Genomic DNA, 14,806 nt, shown 5'->3' on the forward strand with positions numbered 1-14,806 from the left:
GGCTACCGGTGACGTCTCCGAACCGGGCGCGCGAGAGGGGCTTCCAGCCGGGTTCCCTGGGAGCAGGTGTCGGAGGTGTTGGGAGAGGGGGCTGAAAGAAAGAGGGGTGCAGAAACTGATGCATTAGATGGGGGTTCTTGGCGAAACCCGGAGGCTGCCCCAGCGCGCATTGGGCCCTGCGTCAGGCCAGGCGGGAGGAAGCGTCCCAGGTACCCTGGGAGCATGCTGGACACTGCGAAGATCGGACCATCAGCAGTCCCGATCGTCACTCGGAATGTGAAGGAAGACCCCACTGAACGAGACCCTGCGAGACTCACCGTCCACCTGCCCACTTCGCGCGGGGAGAGGGTTTGGGGTGGGGTGACGTTTTCCACAGCACTGTGGGTGGCGGGGGCAGGGGAGGGAGTGTGAACCAGAAATCCCATCTTGGTTCCCTTGGCATTCCAGTTTACAGGAAGAAGCCCGTTCTTATAACGGACTTGCTCTCCTCCAGTGTCTGAATGTTGTGTTCAGGGTGGAAAATCTAGGAGGGTTAACATAAAGTTTGAGAAAACACACGCTATTCCTTTAGTAATAGAAAGACGCAGAGTGTTGACGTTAACCAGGAGTATCCTTGATGTTTTAAAATAATGCAAGTCTGACTAGAATGACTCACGTTGCTGATTTATATTACACCTGGGTGTACTTTCCAGTACTACAAGTGAATTGCTACTTCTCTGATAATTATCACTGACACTAATTAAATGCAGCACAATCTGACAGTACAGTATTTTAAGTCAGAAAAAAAAGTCTAAGAAAAATTATTTGGCCCCCTGAAAGCCACTCACCCTGGCCAGGAGAGTAGCTGCGACTCCCAAGACATATTCTAGGACGGCCATTAAACACTCACTGCTTCAAAGCAATTCCATATCACTTCCTCACAGTGCTTAAAGGAACTCAAGGACTTGGACTGAGAAGCTACATCTCAGTTTTGCAAGAAATGCTCTGTAACCTTTGCAATGTGGGCGCTTTGAAATATTCCCTATTCCAACAAAAGCCATTCTTTTGTCATGAGCTGGTTCTAGTGTTTTACTGACTTTTTGCATTTACAATGGTTTTGTGAATGACACAGTCTATATTTAATACGTTGTATCCAAAGTGTTTCTAGTGGTTTGGCTTCCATATTTTCTAATAAAGATTATAATAGTAACTACAGACTATGATAAAAAAAAGTTTGAGGCATCATGACAAAATGGTGTGAGGGCCTCAGTCATCCAAAATATGCAGTGGTCGTAATCATAAATATTGTGTAGTAGCGCTGAGAGACGTTGACGAAGTGATGAGGACAGAATACAGCCAGGTACATGAAGTTACATGAGATTACATGCAGAAACCACATGGGATTACAAAGCTTGCGCCAGGAAGAGACAGTAAAGGATTCATACAAACACAAAAGACTACAGTGGTGTTCCGGTACTGAGTGTTTTTTCTTTCCTTTAAATATTATTTCGCTTTATTGTTGTAATGTTGTTTTTGCAATAAATAAAGGTTAGAAAGAACATCCTACTAGCAGTTACGGGAAAATGTAGGACTCTTCAGATATTTTTCCTTATTTATGCCAATATTATACTAGGTTCACATCTCAGAAGTAACAGTGAAATTGGCAGAAAGAAAATATTATAGTAAATAATTTGCTACTTTCTAAACAGAAATTCTGATTCAATTTGGATTTTGACATTACTAACAATATTATTTTCGCCCAATTATCGTCTAGATCATTATGATGAAATATAATTGTTTCATGGTTTTCCTTGGAGCTGATTCTTGGGATAATCGACAGTAGAATTTTCCAGTAGTTTGCATTTTGTTTATAAAGGCACTATTTCCTCTACTGGACAACTAACTCATGGCCCTTTTAACTTCATAGTTTCTAATGTTATATACTCAATGATATTATTAATTCTTGATTTTATAACTTCTGCTTTCAAGTACAGCATTTTGTTTTGCTAAGATATAGAAACCTCTCTTAGAGGAAACCAGTTTAAGAAACATTGTGGACAGCAGAGGGCAGCAAATTTACTAGACAAATAAATATATTTATTAGCTATATAACTTCACTTTGACTTTTACCTTAAGAAAATATAGAACAAATGGATATTTGAGTCCTGATTTCTAGAAATATATTTCTATGATAGAATATGAAAAACAGAGCAGGATATCTATCATCTTGCACCATATCTTAGATTGGCAATTTTCTATTAATTATGATTTTGTTGACTTAAAATAAAATTTATAATCACAATGAGAAACGATCTAGAATGCATATCAATAGAAATTAGCAGAGAAAAGCACCGAAAACAGTTATAGCTGGTAATTACCTATGACTTTGGAATGTAATAAGAGACAATGAGCAGAGCGTTTACGTTAAAGCAAGTGTAAGTGGCAGAACCAGAATTTTCTCTTTGCTATTTTTGATCTATTGAATCCCCTTAGTCATGCAATAATCAAGAGTCCCCTAGCAGTCCAGAGACACGGCTAAAGTACACAGAAGCCTCACAACGGTCGATGACACACAAACAAATGGCCGGCCAACAGATGGATATGAACGCTAATGATCTCACTAGTTCAACCCTTTCCACAAGGCACACAAAAGTTCCTTTGAGCTCAGTACTAATATTAACATGCAGAAACTTATTTAGGGGGCATGATTATATATCACTGCAGCTGCTTGTAGAAGACAAGAGAGTAAAGATATTGGTGCACACCTTGTTTTCTTTTTTTCGTTTAAAAAACCTCAGGAAACTTCTGCTTAAAACTAACTTTGTCTCAGCAGTGCAAGAGGATGTGTTTAAGAAAAGCTAAAACTATAAATCACAGGTGACCCTTATTTAAGTGCTACCAAGGGCAAACAAATTTTAAAGTTATTATGTCTTCTACAATTTAAGAGCATTTAGTTCCTTTGTGGGTATAGAAATTCTACTGTTTTCATTCTTCTCATTGAGGTATATGCTTTCTAAATGTTGTTCCAAACAGCAAGAAGTGCCAATGTATTTTGTTCTTGAAAACTGTGCTCATTAGATTTTAAGCTTTAACGGCATTGGCTGCCATGTTTTATATACTTATTGTGGTTCCACAACCAATGCTATATATGCTGTTAGTTTGGATAATTCTTTATGTTCAAACCACCAGATGAAACTCCCTAATTTTTTATAGCTTAAGCTTTCACTGGTAATCTTTATTCATAAAGAAACTTAAGTTCACTAAGGGCTAAAATTGCATTTCAATTCTGCTCAGTGTTTTCAATGACTATTTCCATCTGCTTTTACCATCATGCGTGGGTTTAGTTATCATAGGGAAAGGTAACATTTTCGTATTATTTTCTATTTTATCAAGGGTAGAGAGGTCCGAAACAATGCTTTGTTTTAAAAAATTTTCTTTGACGTGGTCACTTACACACATATCCAAATTAGATGGGATGTAAAGTTTTTATTAACATAATCCCAGCAGAGTTTTTATGATTATCTCATGGAATAAATAAATTGTGGAAATATAGTTCTGATTTGTGGTTCAAGTCAGAGATAAATTCCTGGTGGTTGCTAATAACTTTTCTACATCAAACATTAGGCCAGTTTAGTCAACATTTCTAAATTCATGGTCAAATGAATATTTATGAGTTTCAAAAAATGCATTTATCTTTACTTTTCTGTTAAAGGACATAAAAGCATATGCTGTTGCTTCCTAAGGAAGAAGGAGATCGTTTTGCCAGGGACTGAGGACGACTTTTGTTTAAACAGTACGGCTCCTTCTGCCTCCTTTGGGTCCCACGGAATCATGGAATGAGTGTGTCACAGCTACTAACAGCAGTGTGTCGAATCCCTCAAGAATGCTTTGATAGAGACCCACTGGGCCTTTTGTATAGACGGAGAACAAGGATTTAGCCTCTCACCAACTTTACCCACTAATGGCAAGGGTAAAACCTGTGTTTATTCATTCGCTTAGTCACTCAATAAATGAGCAGCTGCTGAACACCTACTATAATCGGGCATACAACTGGTGCAGCAGACATGGTGTCTTCAAGGAGTGTAAGGTCTCATAAGGAATATGGACAAGCGAACAGGTCATTACAACCCAGTGCAGAAAGGCCCCTGAGGTGATGCCGTGTGCCAGAAGCCGATAGCAGGGGGGAGCTTCAAACTTAATGTTGAGGAGGCAGGGACAATTCTCTGGGGAGAGTGGGACTCGACGGAGACTTGGAAGATGGAATGAAACTTCCTGTGTGAAGGAAGAGGGCTTTCTGGCAGAGAGAACAGTCTGTGCAAAGGTTGGGCCAGGAGGGAATTGCAAACTCTCCGTGTAGCTGGAACTTAGTGAGCCAGGGAGGGTGGGAAGAGAGGTGAGGCTGGAGAGGTCAGCTGAGGCCACAGCTTTGATAAGGTCAAGTCTTTGAGAAATTATGCCCAGGGGTTTGGATTTTGCTGGATACTGAAGAGCCAGCAAAAAGTTCTGAATTGGAGGTTTTATGAAGATTTTCTACAGATGCCCTAGCTGTGGTGTGGATGCTAGATAAGAGGATGGGGGAGGGGTGGTAATCAGGTGACTGTCATTGCAGTCCAGGCATGGACGTCTGTAGGGAAGAGGGGCAGTGGCATTTCTCTTAGTGGGCAGGACTTTGATTCACTAGGGGACAGGGGAGCCCAAGATGACCCTCAGGAAAACTGGGCAGAGGGAGGAGTCATGGAGGGAGTTGAAAGGGCGTACCACTTGCCTAGCTCTTGTGCATGTTTTTCAAAATTTGCAAACGAAAAGGGCAAAGGGATGCTCCCAAACCACTTGGAAGTCAAAAGACATGAGAATGTAGGCCTAAGACCTCAAGCCACTCCCCGTGAGCTGTCCATTTGCTGCTACGTGACTCTCATCTGGCAACCTGCTCCTCATCTTCCGCATCTTAGATGTTCAAGACACATCAGAATCTCACATACACTGTCAGCAGACGGCCTGTCTCTGCGGTGCCACCGCCCACTTGGCTTTTTGCTCTTTTCTGACTTACAGAGGCAACTGAAACAAGTTCAGGATTGGCTTTTCGAAAAAGATAATAGACGAGTCCTACAATAAAAAGGCCAAAATGGCACCTCTGACCAGTTCAAGTCACTTTGCTTAAGGCTGACCCTCTGCAAAATTGTTTAGGAGGGCTACAAGTTTTGTTTGTTTTCCTTTTTTCCATAAGATGCCTGTTTTCATTTCTTTTTTAGTATTTAAGTTTCTTCCACTTGTTTTTTCCTGCGGCTACAGAGATCTTTCCATACCCGAACCTCTATCAACACCCATGGCTACAAATCTTCCTGTCTCTTACAACCACCAAGTATACTGGTCTTGTACGGTAACTCCAAGGGCCTAGGTTTCTGGTAAAGCAAATCAAGTATATTTTATTATAAATTAGCTAATAAATCAACTAATTTATATAAATTAGCTAATAAATCAACTAATTTATAGATTCAACTAATTAAAGTGATAATGACCACTAGCTAAATATGTTCCTACTCGGCTGACCCTGCGGTGGGTGTAGAACAGTAATCAAAGGTACCAGGCATGAGTATGCCTGGGCTCAGCTCCTCGTTCCAGCTGCTACCCGTTCTGCGACCCCTGAGCAGTTAGGTAATGTGCATGAGTCTCTTCATCTTTAAAATAGAAATGGCATGTTTCTATTTTTTAGGGTTGTTGGAAACTTTGCAATGAAATAAGGCATACATTGCTAATTACAGAGCTTGGCACATAGTAAGTGCTCAACAAAGATTTACAACTATTGTTATTGCTGTTATTACTAATTTTTACCCAAGATATGAGTAACGTGGGCGTTTTGGTCACAGTGATGGGTCCAAGGAACAAACCCTAGGAGGAGTAAAGGAAGAATGTTTTAGATGTGCCTCTATTTTAATAATAAAAGAGGTTGTTTACTTTGTACCAACGCAGATCTAGTCTTGCATAGACATTAAATATAGACTTGAAGTCCTTGAGGGAGTCACTGTGTCTTGATCACCATTGTGCCTGGCACATAGTTGGTGCTCAACCAATTTTGTTGAATAAGTAAATAATAGAAATATCCTGACGGGAAAGCTTCTAAAATCAATCTTCTTTCCTAATACCACAGCTACAAAAGCATTCCAATAAAATCACGATGTTTGTTATCCTAAGAGTCTCATAAATGATTAGAATGATTAGTTAAGTTTTGTTATTTACATTTAAATCCGAGATTTATTATTTTGCTGTTTTCAGTTTTATGCAATGGTGACATTGTATTACTTTCAATGCTTATTCTGGAAATTTCCAAGTATCATGATATTTCCTTATATAACCTAGTAGACGGTTTTATAAGTTTGCAGTGGAGCCTGCAAATTGGAGATCTTTTTTTCTTTCAGTTTTCCTGTCGAAGTTCTCTTACTCTGAGAGACATGAGTTATTTGAAGAAAGGCAATGAAGGCTTAGATAAATACTGTGTAAGAATTATGTGGTTATAATGTTTTTGAACATGGTTCTCAAGAACACAACCACAAATACAGGGTTTCAAAAACTAAATCAAGGATGCTCATGTTGGGTGTGGTGAGTCAAGGGTTTCCAATTAAATCTCAGGGTTAGCCTTGCAATACATAAAAGTCTGATTTTGGGGGGGAAACTCTTGAAGAAGCTAACAAAGAAAACTCTTTTTCTTGTTCATTGACACCCAAAATTATTTTGAAGCAAACATGAGAGTAACTGCAATTGCCATCAAATGTTTTTCTAGAAGCAGGTTTGGATGGAGAGGCAGAGGAATTGCAGAGTTTCAAAGAGATCCTAAGGGAACTGACTTCTGAGGGGAAGCAAAGGACAACAGAAAGGAGGGCCGGGAAGGAAAACACAGAGAGGGCCAGGGAGGAACCCATTAGTTAGCCTGCACTTTGAGGAGGCAAGTGGCTCTTCTCAAGTTTACATATCTTTTTGTTTGCACATAATTAAATAAGTAATCGGAAAATATACTGCAAAGTGAAATAGAATCTTGATCCATTAGAATGACAATCAATCAGGAAGCTTGAGGCTTGGTAACCTGAGAGGGATTTAATAAGAATCAATTAAAACAACTTGTTATAGAAAGGGCATTTGGAAAGTTTCCCCTTAAGCCAAAGACACATTTTAATATGTATATATGTACATATATACATTTAAATGTATATATATACATTTTAATATGTGTGTATATATATATAAACCAAGGGATAGAACTGCTTAGGTCCATGTGTACTGGGGAGATTCACTAATGACTTTTCTCATTAGCAATCTATAATAGCAATCAAGTGTTGCATTTATGAGGGTTGCATTTATGTAAAAAAATTGAGTTCAAGTTCATACTTAGGTACAGTTACAGTTATCTGCAAATGAATCCTACACACACACACACACATACACACACGCACACACATATTTGGTCAGTAGAGACAATATATTAGTGCGTCTTTCAGTTCTGAGATGAGATGCACAATTATGACAGAAAATAAACATGATTTCTAAATAATGCCAAATAAATAAATTACCTTTGTAACAAAAATTGCTAAATGACATGAAATTCAGTTTTATTTGGGAACCCTGGAAGCCCAGAGAGCTGGCAGTCTAATGACAAGTGCTTACTGGTCTTTCGTGCTGCAGAATTGACGACTTGCCAGGTTCATACTCAAAAATACTTCTCGGCTCAGACCGGAATTTTCTTGTATCCACTTTTCTGTCTGGAGGGTCCCAGTCATGCCTAGAAATAAACAACAAATCACACATTAAAATAATCTCATATGCTTAAAGTAATCATGTAAAACTACTTATATCTGTTTTCAAAGTTAATTTTAGTATAGATTTTTAAAAAACGATCTCAGGATAAAAAATTAATCCGCAAAAAATACCACATTTATGTTTTGTTTGACATAAATGACTTAAAGAAAGTGAACTCTTCTATTTCATATTTCATTTTTCTTTCTTTTTCATATGCCCTTCCTCCTGATGGCTCCAAATTTCACACAGGAGTTTGTAGACAGGCAGACAGTGGCCTGTTATTGAACCCCTGGATCCCTAATGGCAGCCGCATATGCAGGTGTTCAAAGTAAGTGGCAGCTGCTCTGTTAAGCTTTATGAGTTTAACCCACCACTCTGTACCCTGGTATTTTTGATCCAAGATGACAAGGAGTAATGTACACGCCATGTTTGATCTTATTTTTTGCAGTGGCATCATAGTTGTTCTGGGAAAGTACAGAAGTGTCATGTGAGTTTGCATGCAGGCTGTGTGGCACAGAAGAGCCTCTTTTGGTATTAGCCTTGTAAAAGCAGGGACAAACATCTCACTCATGGGAATCAGTGCTTTTTCCTGAACTGATATCCTTCAAGGGGCTGTCAGAGAAGGACTTACAAAGTAGAGTTTTTCTAGGCAGCTGGAGCTAAAAGAAGAAGGCTTCCTTTGAGCCTATCAGTTTTGGGAAGAAGGGTCTTCTGACTATAGATTGGGTTAATTCTGATTCCACGGAATAGAATTAAATTCTGACTTCACGAGGTTGGAAATAGAAGCGCTCTAAGAGACAGAATTAGGGGCAAGTCCGAACTTTCTATAAATTGCTGAGTGATGTTCAGCAGAAACCTTAAACCTTTTCAATCTTAGCTTTTCCAACTGTGTAAAACACAGTTAGTAAAAGTGTGTTCTCTTTCCTTGCAGAGGAGTTGTAAGCATTACATAGACAATATATGTATATAAAAGATATCTGGACTATTTTAAGGGATTATCATATTTATTAATAAGATTTATTTTAGCTGGGCTCAGTGGCTCAGTCTGTAATCCCGTGCCTTTGGGAGGCTGAGGTGAGTGGATTGCCTGAGTCCGTGGGTTCGAGACCTGCCTGGGCAACTTGGCGAGACCTTATCTCTACAATAAATCAAAATATCAGCTGGGTGTGGTAGTGAGCGCCTGTAGTTCCAGCTACTTGGAAGGCTGAGGGGGAAGGATCGCCGGAGCCCGGGAGGACGAGGCTGCGGGGGCTGGAAGCAGCTACTGCATTCCAGTCTGGGTGACAGAGTGAGACTCCAACTCAAAAAAAAAAATTTATCTTAACTAAACACATAGGACAAATAAAACAGTTTAATCTAAATGCTAATTTTGATTCCTTTTTAGGGCAAAGATACTGTTTTATGTCATGACAATTGTTTCTCAATTTTAAGGCATCATCTAAATCATCCTGAGGAGACTGGAATTAAAATGGAAACCCCTTCACACATGATGTGTGTCTATTTTCGTGGTATGCTATTCCTTACATGATCACCAATAACTCTTAGTGGTACAATAGGGTGTTGAATATAATTTTGGGGGGATGGGTATGACAAATGATTAATAACCAGTACTAACAAATAATACTTTTTATATTCTTCGGATTTTTTAATTGCAAGTATAGCATAGGCTTTTAATTAGAGCTAGTTTTGAATCCTGGCTAGAACATACTAGCTGTATGAGCTGAGAAAGTCGCTTTATTTTTCTAAACTGCAGCTTCTTTGTCTCTGAAATAGAACATATCTCATTGGGTTGTTCTCAGAATCAAGTGATATAATACATGAAAAGTACTTAGCCTAATGCTTGGCTCATAGTGAGCTCTCAGTAAAGGTTCCCTATAAGTAGACATCTTAGTCATAATCCTAATAAAAATGACACAATAAAAGTGTGTTTTAAAATTCTTATTTTAGTGTGAGTAGCTTGTATAAAAATATTTCAGTGAAGAAGTGAAAACTAGTATCAGTTCCCAAAACTGGGGGAAATGAATCACAGATAGACACTTATTAACTAATGCCTTATTTATGATTTATGAATAATTTCCCTGCTTTCAAAAAGATACTTTATTCATAGACACGAGGAAACAGAAAATTAACCACCTAGTCTCTAACTTGGTACACCAATGGAAGTACATGTCAGTTATTTCTACTTATTTATCATTTGCATGCATTTATTGATCAAAAAGTAGAAACTGTGCTCATGCTACTTCAAGTCCCATTGAAGGCACTGATATCAAGGGCACAATAAACCAAGACTGTGATAACGTTTGCCACAATCTCAACAGAGGAGATCAATCTCATGCATGTATGAACTAATGGGATCCTACAGATATTCCCTCTGTGAGGTGTGCACTGATTCTTCCACTGAATAGCATGTGTCTTAATTTTTGTCCTAAGTATAATATAGGCCACTTTAGGGGAAAATGCCTTACTTTTCTGTTGAAGACCGATCTCTTGGTCGAAGTGGTGGGACTGGAGGTGGAACCTGTGGGGGAGGCACTGGGGAGGATGCGTCCTTAAAGGCATTGGTGCCATTGTCAGAGTGGCTTTTGGAAAGAGGTCTGTAGGTCTGGGTCTTTGCAGCAGGGTGTGACTGAGCACTGTAGGGAGGGTTGTGCAGACCTTTTATGAAAAACAAACAAACACAAACACAAAACAGAAGCACGTGACATTTTAAAAGTGCATCAAATCATCTGTACCCTTCAAAATATTCCATTGATTATGCAAAAATTACTATCAATAAGCATATTCACAGTGTATACATTAGATGATAGTTATTTATTAATTTACTGATATCATTACTTTGCTAATCTTAGTTAATTCATAATTTATTCTATTCACAAGTCCTGATTACAGTAAATCTTTGTCGATTATTTCAGAATTAGTAATAATTCAGACTGGTCCTAGGTATAAACTTATGAGTACTCCAAAAATGTTCTCTTTGATCATATAAATTAATAACATAGCTAAGATTTCAGAAGTAAGATTAAGAATACTAAGGATTGCTTCTGAATCTTATAATACATTTAAAACTCTAACATATGACAATTAATATGTTAATTTCAGTCAAACAAACTATTGCACAGGTTGTGTATATAAGGTGCCATGCAAGAGACAGAGAAACGACCCTCAATATGCTCACAGCACATTTGGAGAAATGAAACACAATAGAATTATAATTGAAAATAACAGGTAAAGTACAATAAAGACCAAATGAGGAAAACACATATTAAGAATTAAAAGGTGTTAGAAGGTGGTGGATTGATCAAAGAGGATATTTGGGAACCCTGGCAACTGGAGTTAACCCTGAAGGATTAGTTTAGGTGGGTAGGGGAAGAGGGTAGCAGAACAGTATAGAAAACAAAAGAAGGCAGAAAAGGGCAAAACATAAAGCTGTGAGATGTAAGGTTAGTAGTAAGGGAAGAGACTAGTTGCAGTTGTTTTGTCTACTGATCAGATAAAACCTGGAGGGCTCTACGAGGTGATATGTAACTTATTTATCACTTACAAGGTATAAGTTCCACTCACTAATTACTAATGTGACGCAAACTTCAAAATTAAAAAAATTTATAAAAATTCTGAATTTCTCATAACCTCAATATTTTGGGCTGAATCTATTTGCACTCATCTGATTCTCCTGGAAGTCCACGCAAATTTCCACAGTGAATGAAAAGAGACATCTACACTTATGGTTTTGCATTGATTTCACAGGCTTCAGCCTTTGAGCTAAATAAAGGGGGTGATTTTGGGGTACCCAGACCCAGGGATGAAAGTTGAGAGAGGCTGGATGCGGTGCCTCATGCCTATAATCCTAGCACTTTGGAAGGCCAAGGTGAGAGGATTGCCTGAGCCCACGGGTTTGAGACCAGCCTGGGCAAATTGGTGCGACCTCATCTCTACAAAAAAAAAAATTAGTTGGGCATGGGGTACATGCCTGGCTCCAGCTACTTGGAAGGCTGAGGCGGAAAGATCGCCTGAGCCCAGCAGGTCAAGGCTGTGATGACCGTGAGTGTGCCAACTGCACTCCAGCCTGGGCGAGACAGTGAGACTCCAACTCAAAAAAAAAAAAAGAGAGAGAGAAAGTTGAGAGAAACATCAGTGGACCTCCTGGAATCATTTGGGGGAGCCAAGCCCTAAAACCAGAGGTCTTACAGCTTGCTGAGCTTGTCTTCCTCATTTTTCCTCTATTTGTTTTTGAAGACCAACAGCACAGTCCCTAACAGCTAAAGGGCCTGAATGCGGGTCTCCAGGTGTGCGGGAGGGGACAGCCACGAGGGGTCCCAGGCTGACTGGGCTGAGGGGAACCCCTGAGTCAGGTCACAGCTGCTGAACCTTGGACAACTGTGTATCAGCTCTGACCCTGTGGCTGGGAGGAGAGGAGGCCTGGGTGGAATCCCTCGATGCAACACTCAGGAAAAAGTGACGAAGGGACACAGATTTAGGGGTCTTCCCTTCAGCCTGCAGACACGTCACGAGGTCCCAGGGCACTCCAATTCAAGTTGCAGTGCCCGAAACTGAAGTCATTTTATTGTGACCACTGGCAACTCTGAGTCAGAAAAGCAGCCTGGCCAAGTGGGATTTTAAAAAAATCTTTCAATGAATGGGTTGCATTTTGGGCAAAAGCAGAGACAAGGTCACAGAATACTTTGCTTGACTTGTTTTTTGTGAAGTGTATCTGAAAGATCTTATGCAATTGTAATCACTCTCTCTGCAGATAAAAGAAGATCTTTATCTTATTTTGTACCCTGGGTTACAGTATGTTCTTTCAGGCTGTCCTTCACACTTTGGTTAAACATTCCTGAAGCTGAGAACAAACTAACAGTGGGAATGAATGAGATAAAACTGTATTAGTTCTCATTTCCATGAGAAAAGATCAATCCTTTTGTTAGGCATGCTCTGAGAAAAGAAAAAAAAAAAGTATCCAACCAATTATATGATCTGAAAACTTGTGCTCAAACAGAAAAGTAAAAAAAGTGACTGGGTAGTTCTTCCAAACATTGCTGAGCATAATATATTTACTGCAAGCAAGGAAACCCGTCCTACCTGCATTGTATGTATAAGGAGTATTATACATGTCTGTGTCATCATCTAGAAAATGAAACATAAATATTATGGTAATATAGATTCGGTCACCACAGCATAACAAGACAGTAGAACTTCAGAGAAACAACAGGAATTTGTTAGGAAAGCAGCGTACTTTTTTTTCCTTGTTCATAGCACCGCTTTTCCCAATATTGCTTTTCGCTGGGCCTCTACAGGTCACCCCTTCTTGCTTGTAACATATTTGCTTGCTACCCTTCTCTTTACTTGCCCCTGGATTCCTGTCTCCCCTGGATCACAAATCTCCTTCACTAAGTGCTTTAGAGATCACTTGTCAACTGAGCAGAGCAGGCTCAGTCAGCCCAGCCTCTCCTCACAGAGGAACGATGCATCTGTTTATCCAGCAAACACACCGGTTTTAAGTTGTGGGTGAGGAAGAATGGAGGCATAAGCCCAGACACCTGCCAGTCCTCCAAGGGGCCCCTCAGAAGAGGCTTAACTGACAACTCAGGGCTGAGGCAGAGGCACAGAGACCTGTGATTTCAGAGTGGTAAAGGCGGATAGGAGGAATGGTGAAAGGAAACGGGCCATGGAATTTGCTGGGGTCCTGACATTTTGTGCGAATGAAGCCTACACAAAAGAGAAGTATATATCCTATATATATATATATATATATATATATAAAACCCACAAGGGTCTGATCAGAAAACAGAGCAACACACCCACCTGGCTTGTGCACCATGTGAATTTGCTTAAACATCGTCTTATACCAGTCCTTTGGCCGGTCAACTGTCTGCAATACAGAGTGTCATTAGTTACAAGTCAACATTGCTCTTAAATGTTTTCACTTCTATATTTTTATCTTTTTAATAACATTTCAATTCTGTGATATAACATTTTCTGACTCTTTACTACGACTTGATGACAATTTCCGCAATTTATTCAGTTATGTGTGCAGTTTGTAAGTATATTATCCTGTGTTTGAATTGAGACTGAATTGCAACATTCAATGTTATGGCTTTATTTTTTTCAGTTATTAGCTGTGCTCAGCACCTGTTGATATTTGTACAAACATATTTATATAAAAAGTTTGCTTAACTCCTTTTTGTGATAATTGTCATTATCCTTAAAATTTTTTATTAAATGTTCTGTCAAGACATTATTCTTATTTTTAAATTTGCATTTATTTATTTTTTTGTGCTGGGTTCTCACTCTGTCAACCAGGGCCTCACTCTGTCAATGTGGTGGCAGAATCATGGCTCACTACAGTCTCGAGATCTTGGGCTCAGGCAATCCTTTTGCCTCAACCTCCTGAGTAGCTAGGACTACTGGTACATGCCACCATCGCTGGCTAATTAAAAAAAAAAAATTGTAGAGGTGAAATCTCACTATGTTGACCAGGCTGGCCTCGATCTCCTGGGATCAAAGCAATCCTCTTGCCTTGACCTCCCAGAGTGCTGGGATTACAGGTGTGAGCCATTGCGCCTAGTTAAGACATTATTTTTAGAACTAACTAGGGAATATTTTGATTCAATCTGTATTCTGGTTAGGTTAGACTTAGAGAAATAAATTTGGTATTTACTAGTCTATGTTTTTAAAATACTGAATGTAGTAGACAATCCAAAATACTGGAGCACATTTAAAAATGTAGATATTGTTTCAAATAATTTTAAACGGTAAAGTGTCCACGACATTTGCCTTGCTAATTGCAAGTTCCTTGAGAGCACAGGTTCCTTATGCATCCCAGGCCTTGGACATGATAGGAATAGCAGGCCGTAGTAGAAAGGTGAAATAAATGTGGATTCTGGAACTAACATTCCGGTCTTGGTTCCTTTAATTATTGCTTAATACTTCCTAGCAATATGAATCTGGGCAACTTAGGCAACCTTTTTGAGCCTCAGTTTTCACCTAAAATGACATAATTCTATCTAAGTCATGGGTTTGTTATGGAAATTGAATGAGACAATGT

The 14,806-nt window shown here is 39.3% G+C and overlaps 1 protein-coding gene across 6 annotated transcripts in view; it reads right to left on the reverse strand.

Moving 5' to 3' along the window:
- Positions 1–14,806, reverse strand: part of SORBS2 (sorbin and SH3 domain containing 2) — a 218,987-nt gene that overhangs the window by 51,176 nt on the left and 153,005 nt on the right. For all 6 annotated transcript variants that reach the window (XM_021711376.1, XM_021711373.1, XM_021711372.1 and 3 more), the window contains 4 exons: positions 13,564–13,630; positions 12,841–12,885; positions 10,230–10,419; positions 7,633–7,747 (listed from right to left, as the gene is read on the reverse strand). In XM_021711376.1, coding sequence (XP_021567051.1) covers positions 7,633–7,747; positions 10,230–10,419; positions 12,841–12,885; positions 13,564–13,630 — 417 coding nt within the window. The remainder of the gene's footprint in view (positions 1–7,632; positions 7,748–10,229; positions 10,420–12,840; positions 12,886–13,563; positions 13,631–14,806) is intronic.

The sequence above is a fragment of the Carlito syrichta genome, unplaced genomic scaffold (genome assembly GCF_000164805.1).
Source record: "Carlito syrichta isolate Samal-C Ts95f unplaced genomic scaffold, Tarsius_syrichta-2.0.1 Scaffold302106, whole genome shotgun sequence".
Lineage (NCBI taxonomy): Eukaryota > Metazoa > Chordata > Mammalia > Primates > Tarsiidae > Carlito > Carlito syrichta.